General features: G+C 44.1%; 1 protein-coding gene across 4 annotated transcripts in view; it reads left to right on the top strand.

The window, feature by feature from the left end:
• The window catches only part of greb1l (GREB1 like retinoic acid receptor coactivator), a 405,959-nt gene that overhangs the window by 213,782 nt on the left and 165,683 nt on the right, over positions 1–26,494 (top strand). For all 4 annotated transcript variants that reach the window (XM_068031722.1, XM_068031724.1, XM_068031723.1 and 1 more), the window contains 2 exons: positions 9,864–10,070; positions 18,846–19,022. In XM_068031722.1, coding sequence (XP_067887823.1) covers positions 9,864–10,070; positions 18,846–19,022 — 384 coding nt within the window. The remainder of the gene's footprint in view (positions 1–9,863; positions 10,071–18,845; positions 19,023–26,494) is intronic.

The raw sequence follows: 26,494 nt of genomic DNA, 5'->3' as shown, positions 1-26,494 counted from the left end.
AGGCAGTTAAGGTACTTAAGAGGCCTGTTGACAGCAATTTTATTCTTAGTTTTAAATTTTATTAATGACATTCGGGAATCACAGGGTTTCAGAGCCTCGCCTGGTTGAAGGAGGCGACATGGAGATGGGAGCTCATTGCAGGCTGCAAAGGGAGGCCATTGGGAGAGACTGCATCAGCTTCCAGGAAGTGTGGAGAAGGGAGGGTATCAGGCATCGTCTGAGAAGTGGGCCAAAGGTGTCAGCACTGCCGGGTGCCATACCGGCAACAGGCAAGTATCACCTTGCCAGAGATGACACATTGTGGGGGGAAGGAGGGGGTCTGCTGACAGTGAAGACCTTGTACTTAGGAAGAGATGTTGGGGAACACAGGGCTAGTGAGAGAGAGGAACCGAAAGAAATCAGTATTAGTAGAGAAATGGGGTTGGGGAAATTGATGGGATTGAAGGCCGATAAATCTCCAGGGCCTGATGGTATGATTAGATTTTTTAGATTATGATTAGATTAGAGATACAGCACTGAAACAGGCCCTTCGGCCCACCGAGTCTGTGCCGAACATCAACCACCCATTTATACTAATCCTACACTAATCCCATATTCCTACCAAACATCCCCACCTGTCCCTATATTTCCCTACCACCTACCTACACTAGTGACAATTTATAATGGCCAATTTACCTATCAACCTGCAAGTCTTTTGGCTTGTGGGAGGAAACCGGAGCACCCGGAGAAAACCCACGCAGACACAGGGAGAACTTGCAAACTCCACACAGGCAGTACCTGGAATCGAACCCGGGTCCCTGGAGCTGTGAGGCTGCGGTGCTAACCACTGCGCCACTGTGTATGCATCCCAGAGTACTTAAGGAAATGTCCCTAGAAATAGTGGATGCATTGGTGGTCATCTTCCAAGATTATATAGACTCTGGAACAGTTCCTACAGATTGCAGGGTAGCTAATGTAACCCCACTATTTAAAATGGGAGGTAGAGAGAAAGCAGGGAATTATAGACCAGTCAGCCTGATGTCGGTAGTGGGGAAAATTCTAGAGTCCATTATCAAAGAGGTCACTTGGAGAACGGTGGTAGAATTGGACAGAGTCAGCATGGATTTACGAAAGGAAAATCATGCTTGACAAATCTACCAGAATTCTTCGAGGATGTAACGAGTAGAGTTGATGAGGGGGAGCCAGTGGATGTGGTTTATTTGGACTTTCAGAAGGCTTTCGACAAAGTCCCACATAAGAGATTAGCTTGTAAAATTAAAGTGCATGGGATTGGGGGTAGTGTATTGCGATGGATAGGAAACAAAGAGTAGGGATAAATGGGTCTTTTTCGGAATGGCAGGCAGTGACTAGTGGGGTACCACAGGGATCGGTGATAGGACCCCAGCTATTCTCAATATACATTAATGATTTAGATGAAGGAACGAAATGTAATATCTCCAAATTTGCAGACGACACAAAACTGGGTGGGAGGGTGAGTTGTGAGGAGGATGCAGAAAGGCTTCAGGGTGATTTCGACAAGTTGAGTGAGTGGGCTAATGCATGGCAGATGCAGTATAATGTGGATAAATGAGAGGTTATCCACCTTGGTAGCAAAAACAGGAAGGCAGATTATTATCTGAACGGCTATAAACTGAGAGAGGGGAATATGCAACAAGACCTGGGTGTTCTCGTACACCAGTCGCTGAAGGTAAGCATGCAGGTGCAACAGGCTGTAAAAAAGGCAAATGGTATGTTGGCCTTCATAGCGAGAGGATTCGAGTACAGAAGCAGGGATGTCTTGCTGCAATTATACAGGGCCTTGGTGAGGCCACACCTGGAATATTGTGGTCTCCTTGTCTGAGGAAAGATGTTCTTGCTATGGAGGGAGTGCAGCGAAGTTTTACCAGACTGATTCCTGGGATGGCGGGACTGACTTAAGAGGAGAGATTGAGTCGGATAGGATTATATTCGCTGGAGTTCAGAAGAGTGAGGGGGGATCACATAGAAACCTATAAAATTCTAACAGGACTTGACAGGGTAGATGCAGGAAGGATGTTCCTGATGGTGGCGGAGTCCAGAACCAGGGGTCATAGTCTAAGGAAATCGGGTATACCTTTCAGGACTGAGATGAGGAGAAATTATTTCACCCAGAGTGTCGTGAACCTGTGGAATTTACTACCACAGAAAGCAGTTGAGGTCAAAACATTGAATGTTTTCAAAAAGGAGTTAGATATAGCTCTTGGGTCTAAAGGGATCAAAGGGTATGGGCGGAAAGCCAGAACAGGCAACTGAGTTGGATGATCAACTATGATCATAATGAATGGCAGAACAGCCTTGAAGGGCCAAATGGCCTACTCCTGCTCCTGTTTTCTATGTTTCTATGTAAGAGGCCACCTATCGTGGGCCTCATTCATCCAGGCTTCGTTGAAGAGGAGGTGGAGCGTAAGGGAGGTCCAGGCATCTGCAACGGCACCACAACGACCTGTGAGGCTACAGGAGAGTCAGCAGCGGCCTCCAGACAGCATTAATGACAACAGATGGGAAACACAGGTGGCTCCCCAATGAAGAAGGTGGTATCCTCCAGACAGGGGGGTCTACCTGTTGAAGCTCAACTACTTGCTGAAGCTCAACTACCTGCAGATGTCCAAGCTGCAGTGCCAACAAAGACTCCGCCTCTCCAGGGAAGCTGTCACTGACCTATGTGCTATGTTGCAGGATGCGCTGTGCCCCAGGGGACTTGATGGAAATCCAATGCCAGTGGTCACCATGGTGCTGAACTTCTACCTCTGGATCATTCCGGGGATCCACTGAGGACATGTGTGGTATTTCACCGGCAGAAGCCCTTCGATGCACCAGTGCCCTTTACAGGAGGGCTGGCGACTATGTGCATTTCTGCACGGATCCCAGCTCTCAAGCTGAGAGGTGCATCGGGTTCGGGGCCATCGCTGGATTCCCCCAGATGCAGGGTGTCATTGACTGCACACTTGTGGCCATCAAGGTGCCTGCACACCAGCCAGCGGCTTCATCAACAGGAGGGACTTTCACTCCCTCATAGTACAGCTTGTCTGCGACCACCATAAATGGATCCTGCAGGTCTGCACGGTTCCCGGGAAGTTGTTATGATGCCTACATTTTGAGGAAGTTCCAGGTGCCAGAGCTTTTGGCCTCCCGTGCGGTTTCAGAGGTGGATTCTTGGAAACGAGGGCTACCCACTGAAAACATGGCTACTGGCGCCCTCGCATGGATGCAGAGAAGAGTTAAAACACTTGCCACGGGACAACGTATGCGACCATGGAGCAGGTAATTGATCTGCTGAAGATGAGATTCAGGTACCCAGATCAGCCCAGTGGAGCTCTTCAGTATGTCCTCGCGAGGGTCTCGCGTATCGTGGTGGACTGTTGTGCAGTGCACAACCTGGTGCTACAGAGGGGCGAGGCAATGAACAATGAGGAGTGCGAGGAGCGCGATGCCTCTTTGGACGTTGAGGATGCAGAGAAGGAAGCTGGCCTAGCATCGCCAGATAAAGGACCCCGAGGACGACAGGATAGATGCCATGAAATACGTACAAGGGAGGCTCGTAATGCCCTTATACATTCGCTTTACATTTGATCCTTACTGCCAGTTGTACATTGATAAGTAAAGCCTTGACTTTATGCAGCCCTGTTGATGCCTTCTTTCTTTTAGGGCGCAATCGCTCATTGATCAGTTGCGCAGTGTTCAGCTAGCCAGGTTCCAGACTGGAGCCCTCGCAGCGTGATCCCTCGCCTTGAGCCTCTTCACAGAGGCTGGGTTGAAACGAAGCATCAGAGATCATACGGGATAGGAAGGAGATTTTGTTTGTTGGAAAAGAAATACTGACCGTGACCGCAAATGCTACCCTTTCCACCTACAATACAAATTCACCCGTGAATATCCCGTGCTTCGAGGAGCTCTTCTTCATTCTTTTGTGTTCACTCACATGAGGTGCTCCCCGTGCTCTGTCAGCTGAAGTGGAGGCAGGCTGCTGACCTTGCTGCTCCTTGACTAGAGATGACTTTCGTGGGTGTTCTCTTGTTGCCTTTGGTCTGGTGGGCCCCGGCATGTTGGGGTCCTCCAGCACAGAAGCAGTTGTTAGGGATAATGGAAGCCCTGATGTCAGTGGCAGAGGAGCAGAGGAATTGCTGGCTGCACCAGAAGCCCCAGCAGTGGTGGGCTGCTGCCACTCTTCCCTTGCAAGCCAAACTTGTGCCTCCCTGCTGACCAGAGAGGGTGGTGGACCTGGTGGTGACTCCAGATGTTCCGTCTCCCTCTTGCCTTGCCATTGCTGCCTTTAGCTCATGGTCAAGGGTATGCAGGTTACATGAATATCCTGCTGGATGTGGCTCTCCAGGAGCGTCACCAGTCTCTCAGTGGAGGCGCCACTCGTGCACTAGTGCAGCACTCAAGATCTGGATGAACTCCTCCATCATCCACTCTTGGGTACGCATAGCCTCTGGCATCTCCACCAGATGTTGCCTGACCTCTTGCTGCATCTGCAGCATTTCCCATGATGCTGGTGACACCAGAGGCATGTCATGAGCCTGGGGCTCAGCACAGGCCTGACCTCTCACATTCCTCCAGCTGTCAGAGGCCTGGGCAGTCACAGCCTCCGTCAGCTGCTTGGGCGAGTGTGTGATGTGCTAACCAGGTTGTGTGTCCAAATCTAATTGTGAACGCAGACCCACTGAAATTTGCACTGGTGGAGGGTGCAAGGGCATGAGGTGACATGCCCCCCCCCCCCCTCACAGGTGGCAGGCAAATGTGTATAAACTTACTAGAAATCCTAAAAGATTCTTTCTAAACTATATTGCTGCAGTTTGGAGACACATTAATTTAGTGCTGTCGTAAAGCATAAAACTTCAGTCTTACATTTCAGTGCAGGCTTGTTTTTATGAAATTGTTAAAGATGAAGGGAAGAGATTTTCACTACATGTTAGCAACGTCATAGACACAGTAGGAAGACTGTGTAAGCTCTAGGTCTGTTATTTCTAGCAAAATAATTAAAAACATTAAGAAAATGGCTTTGAGAAATAGCAAAGAAATCTTAAAGATATGTTTTTAGTATTGTTAGCACGTAGTGACCAGAAGAAATCTTGCCTCCAATTGGATATATAAAGAACACATTTACATTTTTATTGCAAATAGTAAACCAAAGAAATCTTCCCCACCATACTTTTTACATTTTCTAATTGTTTTTCTCCTTTCATTTTCTAGATAGTCAGGCATAGTTAAAAACATTATTTTTCTCTTTAACATGGAATGCTGTGCTGTGTGCGAACTTGCTGTCATGTTTACCAACTCTCCACCCTTTCACAGGCACACTGTTTATTCCTCCAACCCTCATAATCTGTATTAACTTTCTCCTCCACCCTCAAATGAACCTGGTACTCTTCTTTCACGCACATGCAATCTGCCCCTCATCTCCAACTCCTCAATTCAGTATGGCACTCTCTCCCTGTCTTCTTTTACTCCCCATAAGTTGCTGCTTACCATTCAAGCTAAATGTTTCTTCCTCTCCCATTCAGTTTAATGCTCCTTACTTCTTAGTTTAAATTGGCACTCTTCCTGCAATGTGGCTCAGTGAGTGGCACTCTTGCCTTTTAGTTAGAAGGTTGTGGGTTCAAGTCTTTCTCCAGAGATTTGAATGTAACAATCTAGGCTGACATTTCAGTGCATTACTGAGGGAGTGCCGCACTGTCCGAGGTGCCATCGTTTGGATGAGATGTCAAACCAGTGCCCCGTCTGTCCTCTCAGATGGACATAAAAGATCCCATGGCATTATTCTGAGAAGAGCAAGGGAGTTATCCCTGGTATCCTTGCCAACATTTATCCCTCAATCAACATCACAAAAAATAGCAGATCATCTGGTCATTATCACATTGCTATTTGTGGGAGCTTGCTGTGCAGACCACATCAACTGTTAGAGGCATCTATTTCCTCTACCAAACTGCTTACTACACCATGACCACCCTAGAGATCAAAGATAACTGTCGACGTCTTTTCTCTACCAGCAACCATCTTCTTAATCCCCTCTAAATTTCCCCCTTCATCCTCACCTCCAAAAGCTATTGTGTAGAGCTCATGGACCTTTGACACAAAGGTTGCGACTATGCCTTAGGTTATTGGTGCTGTTTCATCCTCATGCCCTTGCCTACCAAGCCAAATCCTCCAGTTAAACATTGTCTTCACTTCCCTGCCAGAAATTCTATACTCTTGACATTGATTCCATCTCCTTCCTAGCCATTGCCTCAGGTTGAACCAGACTGGTAGTAGACTAGGTATCCCATTTGATCCTGAGTTAAGCTCTCAACCCCATTTCCGCCACATCACAAACACTGTACACTTGTACCTCAGTGACATGGCTGCCTCGGTCACTTCCTCAGCCCATCTGCTGCTGAAAGCCTAATGCATTATTTTCCGATCTCCAAACTTGACTATTCCAATGCTGTCCTGGCCAAGTGAGCTTAACCTCTTCAAAATGTCTGCTGCAGTTTGATATTTTGCATCATGTCCTGCTCATCACTTACTCCTGTCCTTGCTGACTTGCATTGGCTCCCAATCCAAACAGGGCAGTTTTAAAATGTTCTTCCTGATATTTAAATAACTTAATGGCTTCACCCCTCCCCATCTCTGTAAACTCCTGTAGCTGTACAGGTCCTCAGAATTTGCCATTCCTCCAACTCTGACCTCCCTCACACCCTCCCTCTCCCTGCCAATTGGCAGTTCTGCCTTCAATCATTTAGGCCCTATGCTTTTGAATTCTCTCCCTAAACCTCTCCAGTTCCCATTCCTCCTTCAGGCCTTCCTTTCAATCCACTCCTTTGACCAAGCTTTTGGATGAATGAACAGTTAATTTGTTTTGATAATGTTGACTAAGGCACCAGGAAGTGGTTATTTGAATTGAGTCATTGGACCACCATTCACCTTAGTAGACAGACAGCCTTCAGTTTAATATCCCATGCAAAAGATGAAATCAGACCATACAGCACTGACTCATTACTGCACAGATCTGTCAGCTAAGATTACATGCTGAAAGTGCTGGAAGAGGGCTTGCACTTACAATATTCATACTCAAGAGGTGAAAGTGTTACCACTTTGCACTTTGAACTGGATATAATGTTGAAGCTTTGAATTCCTCTTCAGCGATTAGCTATGGTTGTGCTTGTATATTAATTTAAATGGAAGGAAATCAGGCAAGTTCCTTGATGGTTGAGCAGTATTAACCATCTGATTTTTCAATATCCGCTGTGTCCTGGTGATCCAGTGCAGCTGGGTGCAGACCTAGGAAAATCTCACCCATACTATCTAGACTAGTTTCATGTATTACGATTGAAATTTATGTGGTGAATTATGCTGAATTATTTAAAAATGAATATAATCTCCCTTCCAAAATTAAAATTTCTAGATGACTTTGTGTGAGGAGGTTGCATTTTGATTTTCCTGATGTAACTTGATGATGTTTCCAGTAGCAATCAATTTTCATAACATCATAAGATGAGTAAAATACCTATTTAAAATAATTACTTACCAATGCAAACTTTCAAATCTGATATAGTGGTCACAGTAGTGTTTAATTCACTGTATCAAGGGACTTAGCCTGACCCAGTTGTTTAAGGCAGTGAATAGTGAAGGGAATTAAACCAAGAAGTTCTTGTGTTCAACCTGTGCTGAGTAAGACTGGAGCAGTGGTCAGCGTGCTACATTTAGCCCCAGTTCCCCCATCTCAGCAAAGGGAACATCAGCCAGTGTTCAGGTTTCTTGATAACTTGCTGTAAAGGCCCTGCATTAAAAACGAACCATCAGGTGAGGTATAAAGGGCCTGTGGGATAATACCTCAGCAAGGAGTCAGTGCCTTCATGAGTAGAGGAGGGATGAGAGAACATTGACCCAGGAAGAAAAAAACATTTAAAAAAGGGACCAACACCCAGATGAAATATAACTTGCAGCAAGAGTTTGCACTAATTGGTAAATGCTATAACATATTTTAGAATATTTAATATTTTCAACTCTTTAGAGACATTTTAATTTTACTTCACGTTGGTGTGAATGTCGACATTTAAGTGCGTGAAACCATTCTTAAATTTGTGATAACCAATTGAGTTCTCACTGTTGTGACCAAGGCGGGAGTAATGCTCTGTTAATTCAGTCCCATTACTCCACAGGTCACAGAATATTATTGAAGTTTCCCATCTACCGGAAATTTGCCAAATTAAACACTTTATTAACATCTGGAATAAAACACATCAAACCAGGTATCTTTAAACATCAAACAAATTAACTATTTATTAATAAACTAAATCTTAAACAATACTGAGATAAATCTATGTCTGAAAAGACTTGATAACTTCTTATTCCTCCTAACCCTCATACACACACACACATTCAAAAACCATGGTTAACAAGTTTTAAAAATGATGTTTTAAATTAGAGCTGTTTCTTAGGAATATTAAAACAGCTGGGTTGTAAGTCTTGGCAGTTATGCTCCCAGTTTGGTGAGGTGTCCCAAAGTCAGATAGTCAGCTGCCACTCGAAGTCTCCAGGCGAGTTTGACGAACAGTCTGCAATGGATAGACGTTCTCGGTACTTCAACTGCAGTAGGCATCATACAGATATTTCAACAATGAGTAAACAATAGGTCTATTTAGATTTTTGAATTAGCAGTCTATAAGTAGAAACTTTACTGAGCTTCCAGAACTCCCAGAAACATGAAAGGCAACAGAAAGTCACTCCTGAGGTAGCGACTTCTCAGAGACTGGAAGTAAAAAGGAATTTCCTACCTCCAGTGATGTAAACATTCCTTTCCAGGGGTCTTTTCCTCTTTAGGCGAAACACAGCCTGTAGGCCAATGTAGATTTGCTGCTGAGAGTGACAAATCCTCCTTTCCTTCAAGAGAGCACGTTTCGCCAGTCTGCCAGTTCAAACTGGTTCCAGCCAGTCTTTACACATAGTCAAACTGATACAGTGCCACATGTGACCTCTCTCTCTCTCTCTCTGTTGCTTAAGAAACAGGCTTGCAGCTCGCACACATTGTCATCAGAGAGACAAACAACTCTCAGCCTTCAAGGCACACAGACCCCCTTTAGTTTTTAAACAGAGAAAAAAAAACTCTTCCATGACACCACCTTTAGTAACGCTGTAGTTTACAAGGTTTATGAAAGCTTAATGTATGTTTCAAGCTGTCATTTGGCATTGTTAAAAAAAAAAGTTATCCCCCAAGAGGGGCGGAGAAGGGGCTAAAATCTGAATAATCTGAAAGCCAACTCGACATGAAAATGCTCACTTTTGCTTTTAACAGAGGGTTGGGGCAGGTGAGTAACCTGTTGTCAAGAGGCAGATCAGCAACTTAAATATCTTAATGAGGCTTTGTGACTCAGATTTTGATGACTTTTACATTTAATGGCTGGAGGCCGGATTTCCCAGGATATGGCAGCTGAAGGGAGGCAAGCATGGCCGGATTCAGTAGGTGAGTACTTTTCTAGCACAGCTTGTGGGCTAGGAAGAGCAGGAGTGCCCCTCCTCAGCCCACCCCCGGGCGATCCTTCCCTTCCTCGGTGCCCTCTGCTCCCCAGCTGTAGCCTTCCAGTGGACGCCTTCCTGCTTGGCAGCTTGACAGACTCTCAAACTGGCTGGCTGGCAGCTGGGAAATGGAGAAAAAAATCTTCAAATGTAGTCCTGCCGTAAAATTCAGCAGGTTCACCATATCACCCACTTCTCCAAGTTTCTCAGCCTTCACAGTCCCCACCTCCCTGTAAATATTGGGGCCTATACGTTTTTGTCTTTTTTACTTATGTTCCTTGCTTTCTGGCATGTAAATGGTACAGATGTGAACTGGTTTAAATAATGCCTGAAATTTGTTTTCAAAACAGATGTCAAACCAAAAATAGAGGACCTTGATAAAGAAATTGAAGTTCATCGTTACACACAGAGTAGCTCTTCTGGATTCCCAACTATACAAGTTGGTAACGGATTGGATAATGAAGAGGAGGAGGAAGAAGAGGAACTGTCTGAATCAAGCAGCCCACCTATTGCGTACATGCAGAAACACGTTCCAGAGGGATCCTGTACGACAGATGGTGCGTATAACTTTGTCTTCTGAAATACTGTAACCATCAATGACCTAGCTTAACGTTTAGCAACAAGTTCTTGGCTTGAGGGTTACCCTTTCCAGAATGCCAGTCATGAATCAGTTCATGAGACCTCTAATGCTCCACCTACTCATGCAGTAATTGCTTTAACATGTAATCGTGGAGACAACAGTGTGAATTGGCTCATCTGTGCTTTGCACTAATGGATGGTGCCACATTGTGGTGGTGTATAGGTGATGGTCCATGATACCCACACTGCTAAATCTTAGTTGTGCTACGATGAGGGTCTGGCACATGGAGGCTATGTGCCTCCCAAAGGCCAGATTAGGGAGAATCACCACTGATTTGCTGTCACACACTTCCTAGTAACTGGTTCAGAATTTCATAGCAAGAGATCATTTACTGCCTCAACTGTATAGAGACATTGCCAGGGAGACTATGATCAATAACATTCTAGTAAGTGTGCAGCAAAACATCTTTTGGTTACGTATCCCAGAAGCTTATGAGTGGATACTTCAGTAAAGGGACACTGATGTAAGAAATACAGCATGAGAGTTTGCCATATTTACTCAGCAATATCATATAAAAACATGCATGGCATAACACCAAGCTGACCCTTAGGACCAAGCTGATTGTTTATAAGGCCTATGTTCTCAGCACCTTGCTGTATGGCTGTGAAATATGGGTGACTAACAGCTACCAGGAAAAGAAGCTCAATAATTTCCATCTTCACTGTCTGCAGTGCATTATGGGTATACCCTGGCAGAACAAGATCACAAATGTGGCAGTCCTCTCAAAGGTACTGCTCCCAAGTGTGTTGACATTAATGAAACAGAGGCAGCTTTGGTGGATCGGACACGTCGGTAGGACAGAAGACCGTCACATACCCAAGGACCTTCTGGGTGGTGAGGTAGCTGGGGCCAGAAGACCAGTGGGGCACCCAAAGTTCTGCTTCAAGTATACTTGTAAGTCTCATATCAAGGCCCTAAATGTCGACTTTTGCATCTGGAAGTCACTAGCTGGCGAAAGAGTGAAATGGCGACACATCCTGTGGGCTGGTGTGCACTACCACAACGACTGGTGGCTACAACAGCTTGGCAACAGGCACCAGCGCTGGAAACAACTCCTCACAGTGTCACTTGGCATCTTTACTTGCAACGCTTGTAGCAGAACCTGTTTCTCAAGGATTGGCCTTCACAGCCATCAGCAAAGGTGCACCGAGAGAAGACATCCCACTTAAATGGATTGTTTGCTACATGTCCATCATCTTTCGTAGATGGAAGGATGCCAACAATCATATAAAAAATGGACCCTTCAAATCAGAGTTGTCTCCATGATTTTTGAGAAATGGAGAACATCTGAGGTTGACCGTGTACCTTGATTGAAACATAATGTGCAAGTTCTGCTCTAGGAGATTGGGTCCTCGTGCACATAGACTATCTAACTGTTCTGTTGGAAGTTTCTTGCAGTTTTCTTGATTCCCAAGGTGATTTGAGAGACCAATAGGGAAAGTCTCAGACCAGTACTTGCCTTGGCTGAGAGAAGCATGGTCCTAATCTTTACTTCATCAAGCTTGACTGCATATAGTGACACTACTGTTCCTGGCCAGAATAGAGATGATTGGGTAATTCCCATGTCAATTACGTCTGGAACCCAGATTTCTCTGAGTCACTGGGATTGATGTTACATATATAACTTGTATGCAGCTATCCTCCACTCACTGTATTTTGTTGGCGAAATCATCCTGCTTTTATTGGGAGGTGTTCTGTTTGCTGTTGATCATAGAGAACCTTTATAACTAGACAGTGGATATTGTTTAAATAGACTTTGCTTTGCTGTTTGCTGAGTAAATAGATTTTGATTGCTGTAAAATAGACTGTCTTTGTGAGTCCTGACTTAAGTCCCACCCCACCTCCAACTCATTGGCTGACACAGTGCAACTGACTGGCTGACACATTGATGTCAATAGACACTACCAAATTTGTGCTTGTGACTATAGGAATTCCTTGCATTCAGAACTAGCTGGATTATGTCTGATGACTTGATTATGATATAAAGTAGACTATCCTCTGCAGATTTATCCTGTGTTGTCATGGATATACATCTAATCTTGTTTAAAACTGAAGCAGAAACATTATAAGAACATAAGAATTAGGAGCAGAGGTAGGCCATTCAGCCCTTTGAGTCTGCTCCACCATTCAGTAAGATCATGGCTGATCATCTACCTCAACTCCACCTTCCTGCACTATCCCCATATCCCTTAATTCCCTTAGTATCCAAAAATCTATCAATCTCTGTCTTAAATATACTCAACGACTGAGCATCCACAGCAGTCTAAGGTTGAAAATTCCAAAGCTTCACAACCCTTCGTGAAGAAATCTTCCTCATCTCAGTCCTAAATGGCCAACCGTTATTCTGAGACCCTACTTCTAGATTCCCTAGCCAGGGAAAACATCCTCCCAGCCTCTACCTTGTCAAGCCCCTAAAAAATGTTATGTGTTTCAATTAGATCACCTCTCATTCTTCTACGTTTGAGGGAATGGAGGCCTAGTCTGCACAATTTCTCCTCATAGGACAATCCCCTCATTCGAGGAATCAATCTAGTGAACTTTTGTTGCTCTCCCTCAAAGGCAAATATATCCTTCCATGGAAAGGAGACAAAATTGTACACGGTGTTCCAGGTGTGGTCTCACCAAAACCCTATATAATTGTTGTAATTCTTCTTTACTCTTATACTGCAATCCCTTTGTAAGAAAGGTTAACATTCATTTGCCTTCCTAATTGCTTGCTGTACCTCCATGTTAACTTTCTGAGATTCACGTACAAGAACACCCAAGTCCCTCTGAATACCAACATTTCCCAGTCTCTCACCATTTAAAGACTATTTTGCTTTTCTATTTTTCTTCCAAAGTAAGTAACTTCACACTTCCCCACATTATATTCCATCAGACGTGTTCTTGCCCACTCATCCAACCTGTCTATATCCCTTTGCAGCCTCTTTGCCACCTCCTCACAGCTCACTTTCCTTTCTTTGTATTGTCAGCAAACTTGGATACATTACATTCAGCCCTCTCATTCAAGTCATTGTCATCGATAGTAAATAGCTGAGACCCAAGCACTGATCCTTGCGGTACCCTGCTAGTTAAAGCCTGCAAACCCAAAAATGATCTGTTTATTTGTACTGTCTGTCTTCTGACCTTTAACCAATCCTCTATCCATGCTAATATATTGCCTCCAACCCCATGAGCCCTACGTTTGTGTAATAACCTCTTGTGTGGCACTTTATCAAATGCTTTTTGAAAATCCAAATGCACGATATCCACTGATTCCCCTTATCACCCTCAAAAAAGGCTAACAGATCTGTCAAACCTAATTTCCCATTCAGAAATTGGTATTGACTCTGCCTAATTATAATTTAGGCCTGTTCCTGATAACAGATTCTTGCATTTTTCCTACAACTGGCCTATATTTCCCTATTTTCTCTCTCCCTCCTTCCTTAAATAGCAGGGTTACATTTGCTACCTTCCAACCCATGGGGACTGTTCTAGAATCTAGAGAATTCTGGAAGATCATAACCAATACATCTATATCTCTGTAGCTACCACTTTTAAAGCTCTAGGATGCAGGCCATCATGTCATGGGATTTGTTGACTTTTAGTCCTGTTAATTTCTCAAGTACTATTACTTTACCAATATTAATTTCTTTAAATTCTTCATTCTTGCTAGACCTTTAATTCCCCTCTACTCCCAGAATGGTTTTAGTGTCTTCTCCCATGGAGACAGATAAAAAGCATTTGTTTAATGTCTATGCCACTTCCTTATTCCCCATTATAGTTTCCCCTGTCTCTGCCTCTATGGGACCGACATTTACTTTTGCTGATCTCTTTTTTATATACTTACAGAAGCTTTTACAATCTGTTTTAATGCCTCTCGCTAGTTTACTCTCAAGTTTTCTTTTCTCTTTAATTACAATTTCTTGATCATCTTTTGCTGGATTCTAAAATCCTCAAACTTACTACTCTTTTTGGCAGCAATATAAATCTCTTCCTTTAATTTAATGCTATCTTTAACTTCTCTTGTTAGCCAAGGTTGGACCATTTTTCATGTGGGATTTTTATTCCTTAAGGGACTGTATATTTGTTTCAAATTATGAATTAATTCTTTAAATGTTTGCCATTGCTTATCTACCATCCTATCTTTTAATGTAGTTTCCCAATCTGCCTTTGAGTTTTAGTGGCTACATTAAATACCGCTCTACTTGAGCATATAGTATTGCACTGTCATGAGTTTCTGCAATTACTGACTTATGGTTCTTTGAAATACAAATGTGCTGAAGCCCACTGTTAATGTGGCATGGAGTGTGGACCTCAGCATCTCCACAGCAATAGTGGGACTATTCATGAGAAGTGCTGCAACTGGACTTATTGCCAGTGTGCTGGAGATCTCCTCTGCAGATACTACTGATGCTACATTCTGTTAGTTGTAGTTTGTAGAGCAGAGAACCTTGTGGCACAACATTGCCTAGCTGAGTACCAGCCGTTTGCATTGTACTCTTATTCGTGTAGTTGAAATATCCTCAATTGCATAGCTGGCTCCATGAATTAACTCAACAGGATCTATGCCACGATATGCATCATCTCACCAGTCGACAACTCTTTTCTTAACCTCTGCTCCTTTCATACTGGTGAAAATTGACTCATAACTAAATTAATAAAAGTCTGCAGAGTGTGTGCCTCTGGTTTGATGTGTGCTTGATGCTACTAAGTGCACTTGCTGAGATGACTCAAGTTCCTGTTCCTGGGATTGTGTCATGTCAGTAAAGAGAAGAAAGAGGCTCATGATACAGAGTGCATTGCTTGGAATGCTCTTGTTGCTGCGCAGACAGTACATGGCACCTTTTGCAGTGTAACATAGTCACTGCTTTACATGTGCCGAACAGATGTAGTAACAATTATACAAACCTGGAGTGTTTGTATGTTGCCCACTTTATACCTGCCTAATAATGAGTTTTATAATAACATCTTTGAAGCTAGCGAGAGGTTTGGCTTGCTGAATTCCTTCACTGATCTGTGCTTTTTGCTTTCTGTTGAAGGCAGTTTTTTTTCTCTAAGGAGAAAGTGAATATACATTGAATGAGTGAATATTTTGTGCACTGTACATTAGATGCCTGAAGCATAGCTTGCCTAAATGTAATATATCTTGCTTGTGAAAATGTTTGAGAACTGATTGCATGCACTATAATTGCCACTGGTATATGTGAATAATGGTAGCCCATCATCTGTTTTTCCTAGCTGCATTAATCTCGGTCCTTTCCTGACCCACCCATGATAGCTTTTTTCAGGAATCCCTCTTTAGTACTTTTTTCTTAAGTCTCCCTCTCCTATGACTTTTCTTTTGAAGTCTCTCCCTCCCTTATTTTTTGTTTTGATGTCTGCTTCACCCATACTTTTCTTTAACATCTCCACTCCTTTTAAAAAAAATAGAAGTCTTACTCCCTGACAGTTGGAGACCCTTCGCAGTCCCTCATTTTTCCCATGGTGCTTCCCATGTCGCAATCCCAATGCTGTGGGAAGTAGAGTGAAAAGAAAATTGTTTAAGAGGAAGAACTGTACAGAGGTAAAGAGGAAAAGCGAGAGAGGGACAGAGTCCAAAGTGAAATAGGAAACAGAAATCAAAGTGAGCAGGAAACAAAGACATAAAGGAAGATGATGAAAAACAAAAGTGGAGGAGAGAGAGACAAGAGTGTGGGAGATTGGGTGAAACAGAAGTGGAGGAGAGAGAGAAAAACATAGAAGGGTGAGAATAGAAGGAGGAGATGAAAATACAAATTTCAGGAGGCGATAAAGGAATTCAAAATTGTGAAGGAGGAAAGAGAAACAGAAACAAACAGTGGAATGAAAAGCAGAAGGGAGGATGGAGACATTTTATGAAGATTTACCATAGCTTAACTAGTTGAGTGGAAGAAGCTGAGATTATTTTTGTCAGTCCCAGCCCAAAATAGTTCTGAAAACTACTGAATCCAATAGTTTTGTTCAAATTTATTGTCAAAACTTACAATTAACTTCAGTACATTGAGTTGTGATGCAGTACAGCTTGTGTTTGTTTTTTGAGACAGTACCTGATTTGAAATTGAAACTCCAGATTTCCAAGTTCTGGGGAGTCAAACCCAGGTTAGACAAACAAACAGTCCTGTGACTGAGAACAAACAAGCAGTTTTATTTTACCAAGAACATGTGACTGTAGGTTTTAGTTTCAGTTTGTCAAGAAAATGCTATACAGAGTTAACGCCACTAAAAAGAGCACTGGGTGCATTGTCTGACGAGAAGTTTTTTTTCAAAAAGCTGGAAGCCAGCTGCAAGGCTGCTTTGTGTTTTGTAAAGAGAGGACTTTTGCAGAGTTGAGAAGGATGCTGCAGTGGATAGAAAATTGTTTCAAGGAAATAGACTGAGAGCTGCAAGATTCTGGGCTTATAGAGAATCAGACTACAAAGCAGCTGGTTGAAACAGTTTGGCTGCCAGCAAAGAAGCTTGTGACAGCTAACCATTGGTGAATGACTTACAGCAGTTGTCTTCAGTGACTGAAAAGTTTTCAGTGATACCACACCATCAGGATGGTAGTGGGCAAGGCCAAGGTGAGTCAAGCGGTGACAAGACCAAACTGTTAAAGGGAAGATTGCATCACTCACTCTTGATGGGACCTCACTACTTCTGTATTTGCATCCTGGAGGACAGAACTTGAACAACTACTTGAGGAAGATCCTGATTTTGTTGTACTGTGGGACCGTCAGTGCCACTTTGCTGATAAGACTATTCTGAAGGTCCGTAAGGATGATCTTTGTTGCTTCTGCGAATTAATGTGTAACCTTTAAGCTATATATGTCGACTGGGAGTTAACTGATAGTTTGTGTTTAATTTATGTTGGTTTTTGTTTGAGTGTTACAGTAAAATTTATAAGAGTGAAATCTTGTTTGGTTTTTGGTTTCCTAACTTGGGGTCATTCGATGGATTTGATGCTTTTCATTTGTTGCTAGTCTCCAAAGTGAATACATATGGATGAGCCATGCTTATGGGTAGGGCATTCTAATGTTCCTACCATAATTTTGTTAGCATTGTGCCTGTGTGATTAAACATGTACAAGCACTTCATTCTAGTAGCTGTGTTTTCAATATTTATATGGGAACTATGCAATGTCAGTCTTAGAACAGCTCCAAAAGGATTTCTCCAGCATGACTCATTGAATCCAAGTAATAAGTGCCTTCAACGCTGTTGGGAACCATCCAATATTTGGGCATTGCTACCTCCTAATAGACAATTATCATGGTACCCTATCTGGGTGATTATGATCTGGACATCTTAGATTATTGTGCTAATACTTGTATAATCTTTATTGGTATTGATTTACGTATCAGTGCAACTGAAGCTTTTGATTGACCTGAATATTTTGGCAATCTTCATCTCCACTAAGAATCAAGTGTCCCAGTTGTACAGCAAAAGGATGTAGTGCTCGAATATTCCGTCTCATTGAGCTATGGGACAGGAAGATGCAAGCTTACAATTGAGGTTCTCTACACAATGACCCATGGTCATTAGGAAGAGAGGGTAAAATCCATGTTCTTATCCTTCTCCAATTAGCTGGCTGAAGATAGAATGAGACTGGGAACAGCTTGTCTACTAGCTTTCATTCAACTGTAATTGGTACGTGTATCTTGGGCAAGTAAGGGCAATGGATTTGGTAGTAATTTCCAAAAGGCTTAGAAAAATAACTTCTTTTGTTCTCTTTTTATGAATTGAGCATCCAATTTATATGTTTGAGGAAAGAAAAAATCTACTTGGTGCTGTCCCTGGTGTAACTGAGCTGAAAGTTTGGTGAATTGCAGCTTGTGTGCGAATGTCAGCAGAAGCTAGGATTTTGACCAGTGTTATTTTAGAATGAGGACTTTTGTTATTCCCAGCATTTGGTTTTGTAAGGTGCTTATTCTTTCAACAAAAAGAAACAGAAGGAGGAGCAATGCAGTCAATGTTTGTGCATTTTGTAGAAATTATTTAATTGCTGGAGACAGCTGTTAAAAATGGGCATTAAAAGTACTTCAAAAAAAAGTACCAGAGTCCTGAAACTCAGTAAGATGGCATGCTTTGTTTACAGTGGTAAAGCACAATAGATATCTGGATATTAATGACATCAAGGGATATGGGAATAGCATGGGAAAGTGGCATTGAGGTAGATGATCAGCCATGATCTAATTGAATGGTGGAGCAGGTTCGATGGGCTGAATGGCCTGAATGCTCCTCTGTTCCTAGTGAAACACTAAAAGTTGATTCCAAAAATGAATTTCACTGCATGCATTCTCAACACTACTAAGAAAGAAAAGGAAATAAAATTCATCTTGAGTGAAAGTGCAAAAAGGGTGATAGTGAATTGGCAGCCTGTTTTACACTCTGCCTGGCTTTCGTTTTCACTGAAATCAATGGAAGGGAAAATTGAGTGGGGTGCAAGTGGACTGCTGATTTTCTAATGCCTGTTTTACACTACACTGCAAGATAAATTTATATAAATTTCTGCAAAGACAGTTGTTTTAACGAGTCTTTCATGCATATTACTCAAACACATAAATAAAATAACTATAACATTCGATAACTGTTGTAAAGCTAGGACTTTTTTTTGCTAGTGAGGTTTTAAATTTTATTTTGCTAATGTTATTTTGAAATAGTGTTTAAGTTGATCACATCTTTTTGCGAAAAAAATAATGTTTTTGCTTTGATTTAGGTTTCTGCCAGGCTGGCAAAGATCTACGACTGGTATCACTCTCCACAGAACAAATTGATATTCCGCCAGGCTTTGTGCTGGTAGGAGCCAAGTCTCCAAATCTCCCTGAGCACATTCTGATCTGTGCAGTAGATAAACGATTCCTGCCAGATGACAATGGAAAGAATGCACTTTTAGGTGAGGAGTCTGTTATTGCTGACAATAAGTTATTGGTTGTGTGACAGAACATTTTTCAGTTAAACTGTGAGTTTCTTTTCTTTTCTGAACATTCTGCATTTTCATTTGTGGAAATATCCACTAATGGGATGATGCCATGGTCAATCAGTGTCCAGTGATTTTAAAAGTTAGGGCAATATTTGGTTCCACTACAATTCTGCGCTATTTAAAATGGCCCTTTAAGCTCCAATGGGGAGGTTTGCCCCACACCACCCCATCACCACCACCCCCCCCTCCCCACCCCCCCCCCCCCTCCCCCACCTGCCCCACTTTACATTCCAAAGAGGCTTGTCTGTATATGGTCTGGGCTTCTGATAATCTTGCTGATAATATTTCACTCCTGGCATTTTTCTCAATGCTGATAGCTCTCTATGAGACTCGCTCACTAACATTGGAGAATTAGCACATGTTTAATGTCCACTGTTCTTAACGCACAAAGCACTTGATTGTATTCTTATGTATAATTACTGAATGATCCTGGATTTTGTTGGGAACATTGTAGCTAGTGAGATCCTTTTTCGATAAAGAATGATTGTGTGTTATAATCTGCCATTAATGAGAGACTAGTTTGCAGTGAAAATAATGAAATTAAATGTTGTCAGTGTGGTAGTACTTCTTACTGGTGCTTCAATATACTGCTCTAAGTAACTATATTCTTAATTTCTTGTGTGGTGAATTTGCATTTTGTTTGTTGTGTGGAGATTGCACACTTCCCTTCTGGGAGGGAATGAAGATCTGAGAGTTAATCGATCTGGACTGCCCTTGCGAATCCTGGTTTCCTATTACAGAGTGTCATTGTCAGTGGCCTGAAAGCTGATTGGCTGGAAATATTTTATGACTTTGGCAGTTGGGGAGAAAATAAATAAAAACTGTTGAATGGAAATTGAATGATAGCCAGCTCAATTCATTTCTTTTAGAAGGCATTGAATTCTTCTCGAAAATAAGCATGGAAATTTAACAAACGTATAGATTTGCCACACCTGTAAAAGTGTTAGAATCCAGCATATTTATATTAACTTTGTGTGTTTAAGGGCTATAAAGTTTTTTAAAAGCATAATCTTTGGTTGGTGGGAAGAGAACTAGGCACTATTTTCTTCTTGGAATCTGATTCTACTAGTGTGATGATGCTGTTCAGCTAGCTTAAGTGATTGCATTATGCATATCGAACAATTGGAAAAAAAAGCTTACTACACATTTTTCATGAAGTGGTGTGCCTTTAAATTAGCAGAACCCAGTTCGGATTCTTTTGAGTTCTTTGTTGAAATTTGGAAAATGGCAATTTATAAATGATAATTTTATGTCTTATAAAAGAAAGACTTGCACTTATATAGCACCTTTCATAGAAACATAGAAAATAGGAGAAGGAATAGGCCATTCGGCCCTTCGAACCTGCACCACTATTCATTATGATCATGGCTGATCATCCAACTCGGTAACCTGTTCCCGCTTTCGCCCCATACCCTTTGATCCCTTTCACTCCAAGAGCCATATCTAACTCCTTCTTGAAAACATACAATATTTTGGTTTCAACTGCTTTCTGTGGTAGAGAATTCCACAGGCTCACCACTCTCTGGGTGAAGAAATTTCTCCTCATTCTCAGTCCTGAAAGGTTTACCCCATATCCTTAGACTATGACCCCCTGGTTCTGGACTCCTCCACCATCGGGAACATCCTTCCCGCATCTACCCTGTCAAGTCCTGTTAGAATTTTATAGGTTTCAATGCGATCCCCCCTCACTCTTCTGAACTCCAGCGAATATAATCCTAACTGACTCAATCTCTCCTCATACATCAGTCCCGCCATCCCAGGAATCAGTCTGGTAAACCTTCGCTGCACTCCCTCTAGTTCCAAAGAAGGGTCACTGACCCAAAACGTTAACTGTGCTTCTCTTTCCACAGATGCTGCTAGCCCTGCTGAGTGGTTCCAGCATTTCTTGTTTTTATTTCAGATTTCCAGCATCCGCAGTATTTTGCTTTTATATCATTTGCCTTTTTTACCGCCTGTTGCACCTGCATGCTTACCTTCAGCGACTGGTGTACGAGAACACCCAGGTCTCGCTGCATATTCCCCTCTCTCAGTTTATAGCCGTACAGATAATCTGCCTTTCTGTTTCTGCAACCAAAGTGGATAACCTCACATTTATCCACATTATACTGCATCTGCCATGCATTAGCCTACTCACTCAACTTGTCCAAATCACCCTGAAGCCTCTCTGCATCCTCCTCACAACTCACCCTCCTACCCAGTTTTGTGTCATCTGCAAATTTGGAGATATTTTGGAGATTTCATGAGCTTAGAGCTTCCCAAAGTACTTTCAGCCAATGAAATGCAGTTGAAGTATAGTCACTGTTGTAACAATATTAATGTTCAACTGAAACATGAACAAAGTTTCATTTTTTTCATAGATTCTTGTTTGGAAGCTCGCCTTGGGGTTAGGGAGAGACCCAGGGCTGAATTTACTGAACGCGCTGTGGGTCCTGTCGGAAGTGGGCACCCTTCCAGCTAGTCCTGTGGGTGGTGGGCAGCTAGCCCACCGCTATCACGCGGCGGATGGCCACTATGCATAATAAAGGCGCGGGGCCTGTCCAACATGCGACGGGGGCAGGATTCGAGGCGCCAAATACAGAGTCAGATGACTCTGGAGCAGGTGCTGGTGCCATATTTAAAGGCCTGCCAGTCCTGCTTGCATTGCTTCCTTGCACGCATTTGCTGCTAGGTCTTCACAACTGAGACCTGTGCTGCAGTGACTCTGGACCCCCCCCCCCCCCACCCTCCCCGCAGGATGGCAGAGGCAAGACACAGGGTGGCCCCATGGTTTAGCAATGCATCCCTCGAGATTTCCCCCAGGCTGCAAGGGAAAGGCAGGAGGTCCTCTTCCCCAGCGATTGGCAAGAAGAGGTCCTCCCACCTGACCAAGCAAGCAGGGATGGAGATTGCTGAGGAACTTAGCAGCCGTGGGGTAACCACCCCACCCCGGACATGGGTACAGTGCCGCAAGAGGATCAACAGTCTCCTTTGTTCTGCCAAGGTGAATGCTCCACACCTCTCTTCTTTGCAGTGGTTTCAAGTGGCTACATAGGAGGAAGCAGGACATGGGAAGGGAGGCACTATATTTGCACTGGCAGAGGGGGGTTAGGCATTACCTCATCCTGACAGATACATGGCTGCATCTCGGCCACAGGCCACCTTCTTTCACAGCACAGCCCCTATTAATTCCCCTGAGAGCTGACAGGAGTGTGAGATAGATGGCAGATGAATTGAACAGATATTTTGCATCGGTCGTCACTGTTGAGGATACAAGTAACATCCCAGTATTAGCTGTAAGTCAGGAAATGGAAGGGAGGGAGGAACTCGAAAAAATTACAATCACCAGGGAAGTGGTACTGAGCAAATTGTTGGAGTTGCGGGCTGACAAGTCCTCGGGTTCTGATGGACTTCATCCTAGGGTCTTAAAAGAAGTGGCTAGTGAGATAGTTGATGCGTTGGTATGGATGTTCCAAAATTCCCTAGATTCAGGGAAGGTTCCATTAGATTGGAAGATAGCCAATGTAACTCCTTTATTCAAAAAGGGAGGGAGACAGAAAGCAGGAAACTACAGGCCAATTAGCTTAACATCTGTCTGAGGGAAAATGCTAGAAGCTATTATCAAAGCCGTTATAGCAGGGCACTTAGAAAAATTCAAGGTAATCAGGCAGAGTCAACATGGTTTTGTGAAAGGGAAATCATGTTTAACCAATTTATTGTAGTTCTTTGAAGAAGTAACATGTGCTGCGGATAAAGGGGAACCAGTGGATTTACTGTATTTAGATTTGCAGAAGGCATTTGATAAGGTGCCACATCAAAGGTTATTTTGGAAAATAAAAGCTCATGATGTAGGGGATAACATATTGGCATGGATAGAAGGTTGGCTAGCTAACGGGAAACAGAGAGTAGGCATAAATGAGTCATTTTCTGATTGGCAAGATGTAACGAGTGGTGTGCCACAGGGATCTGTGCCGGGGCCTCAACCTTTTACAATTTATACAAATGACTTGGATGAAGGGACCGAAGGTATGTTTGCAAAATCTGCTGATGATACAAAGATAGGTAGGTGAAGAGGACATAAGGAGGCTACAAAGGGATATAGATAAGTTAAGTGAGTGGGCAAAGGTCTGGCTTGGACAGGCTAGACTTGTATCGGCTGGAGTTTAGAAAAGTAAGGGGCGACTTGATTGAAACATATAAGATCCTGAGGGGCCTTAACAGGGTGGATGTGGAAAGGAGGTTTCTTCTTGTGGTAGAATCTAGAACTAGGGGTCACTATTTAAAAATAAGGGGTCGCCCATTTAAGACAGAGATGAGGAGAAATCTTTTCTCTGAGGGTCGTGAGTCTTTGGAACTTAATTCCTCAAAAGGCAGTGGGAGCAGAGTCTTTGAATATTTTTAAGGCAGAGGTAGATAGATTCTTGATAAGCAAGGGGGTGAGGTTATTGGGGGCAGGCAGGAATGTGGAGTTGAGGTTACACTCAGATCAACCATGATCTTATTGAATGGCGGAGCAGGCTTGACGGGCCAAGTGGCCTACTCCTGCTCCTAATTTGTATGTTCGTATGAGCTATATCTCAGTAGGGCACGAGGGGCTGACACTAGCAGAACTGTCATGTTGATCTCTCTGCGAAGTATGACTATCTCCCTCTTTCAAATTGCAGGGCAAGAGGGCCCATATCAAGAGGGAGGCAGTTTGGACTGGTGAAGGAATCCCAGCTCTTTGGCCTTTCTCCACAGCTGAAGAAGAGGCGTTAGAATTGGCAGGAACCCAGGGCGGCCACTCCATATTAGATGGTGAGACTGGAGTCTCTGAGCAAGAGAGTGAGGATTGGCTTCCATTGACACACAGTTCACTTTTTGAGACCTACATCACATATGGGTTGGCATGACGAGATTTGCACAGCCTAACCCACACATGTTTGTGTTTTCTTGTGCAGCTCGGCATCCGTCGGAGACTCGGGCAGAAGGGAATCAGCCGTCAACCACTAAGGAAGAGGAGCATTTAGAAGATACACCATCCCATGACTCTCCTACACCTTCCACCAGCGCAGATACATTCACCTCGATAGATAACCGCTCAGCTTTAGAATCAGGGTCATAAGCTGGTGAGAGCACTGCACACGCGCACCGAACAGCTGACTGAGGCTCAGACAGCTGAGGCTTCTGACAGTCGGAGGACTGTGGGTGGTCAGGCCCATGCTAAGCTCTGGGCTGGTGACGAGCCTCTGGTGTCGACAGCATGGGGTATGCTGGAGCTGCAGGGAGAGGTGTGGCAACATTTGGCGGAGATGGCAGAGGCAATGCGCAGCCATCAGCGGACGATGGCGGAGTCCATCTGTGCCATGAGTGCTGCCGTGTCTCAGGCACTGAGCACATGGCATCCTCCCATCGAGAGATTAGCGACCCACATGGAGAGCCAGATCCCGCAGATGCACGCTGACCTTCACACCATCGCCTTGGCCATGAGCTCGTGCAGCAGTAGCAAGGCGAGAGAAGGACGAGGTACCTCGTGTCTTCTCCTGCTCCTCATCCTTCTCTGGTGAGCAGGGAGTTTCAAGTGAGCCTTGAAAGGGAGGAGGAGAGGCTGACCTTCACAGCTGGGGGCTCCCCTCAGGGTGCTCCGAATGTGGACACCAGCTCCTCAGTCCGTCCTCCAGCAAGCCCAGCTCCAGCAGCCTTGATGCCTGAGGAGGATCCTTCACCAGTGCAGGATGCTCTCAGGCAGCCGGGGTCCTCCAGGCCTCTGGCAGCCAGAGGACGGCTCCTGAAGTCATCACTTGCCAAGGGGCAGCCTGATCAGCAGCCTGTCTTTAGCCCAGTGGAAGCGATGGGTTTACACCTTGTTTAGAAGCACTCGCAAATGTATTAAGAAACCACCTAGAGACACTTTGGTGTTTGAAATTTGACATCTGCTGCTTCATAGAAAGTTCTTTTGTTCAAGCAATTAACCTTCATTGTGTAAAAATTATTGTTCTATCATACATTAATTATGAGCTGCTGACTTTACCCTTCACCCTCAGTGGCATGCCAGTTTAGGCACAGCCCTCATTTGAATATGATCTCTCATGGGCTATAACGCATGGTTCAGCTGGGCGCTAGGCAGGGAACACAAATAGAAAGGAGGCAACAGACTACATACATTGAGGTGAGTCTTTATTGAATTCTCTGTGAGGGTCATTAGGGTGGCTGGAAGCAGGTAATTATGAGATTATCAGTTAGGGTTATTCTGCCTGGCCTCCAGTGCAAGGGCTTCAACATCCAGTGCTACTTTCTCATCTCCCTCCTCAGCATCCTTCTCGTCAGTGGAGGACTGTCGCTCCCTCATCTCATGGTCATGTAAGGCCTCCGCCCTCTGCAGTGCTAGATTGTACAGAGCACAGCAGACCACAACGATATGCGAAACCCCCGCTGGGGCATACTGTAGGGCTCCAGCAGATCAGTCCAGGCAATGAAATCTCACCTTCAGCAGCTCAGTGGCCTGCTGAGTGGTCACTTGGCTGGAGCCATGGCAAGTGTTGTACCTCTCCGCCGCTGCATTGCGAGGGTTCCTTACAGGCGTGAGTAGCCAAGTCTTCAATGGGTAGCCCCTGTCCCTGAGAATCCATCCCTGAAGGCAAGCAGGGGCCTGAAAAGTTGTGACACCTGGGACTTTAAATTATGTGGGTGTCATGGATGCTTCCCGGGAAGCAGGCACATACCTGCAGGAAACGCCTTCAGTGGTCGCAGATCAGTTAAATAATGTTTGAATGGAAGCCCTTCCTTTTGATGAAGGTGGCTGGTTGGTCCGTGGAAACGTTGATGGCCACATGCATGCAATCTATCATATCTTGCAACCGGGGAAATCCAGCATTGGCCGCGAATCTGTTGGCCTTCTTGACCTGACTGTCAGTGTCAGTCTGGTAATGCACATAGTCGCCCTCCTTCTTGAACAGGGCATTGGTCACCTCCTTGATGCAGTGGTGGGCTGCTGCCTGATAGACCCCACACATGTCCCCAGTGGATCCAGATGCATAAAAATTTAGTGTCACTGTGATCTTCAGGGCCACTGGCATATGGTGACCCCCAAATACCATTGGTTGCAACCCGTCCTGCAGCAGGGCACATAAGTTGGTAATGGCCTCCCTGGAGAGCTGTAGTCTTTGCTGACAATGCCACTCAGATATTTGGAGGTAGCTGAATCAAGTCCGGTACACTCCTGGCGCAGGTGGACCCTTCTTGGCATAGCCAGCTGCTGCTGCTCTCGCTGTGGAGCTTCACGGGCAGGCGCAGCTGCCTCCTGCCCCCCCCCCTCCCCCCCATTGGAGGTATTGCATCACACCACAGTGGTCCAAAAGGAGAGTGTATGAGACCCATGCCAGGTGACCAATGGGCGTTCAGAGCGGTGTCAATGCAGAGATGACCCTGCC

Source organism: Heterodontus francisci, chromosome 5 (genome assembly GCF_036365525.1).
Source record: "Heterodontus francisci isolate sHetFra1 chromosome 5, sHetFra1.hap1, whole genome shotgun sequence".
Taxonomy (NCBI): Eukaryota; Metazoa; Chordata; class Chondrichthyes; order Heterodontiformes; family Heterodontidae; genus Heterodontus; species Heterodontus francisci.
This window is presented reverse-complemented; position numbering and strand designations above follow the sequence as displayed.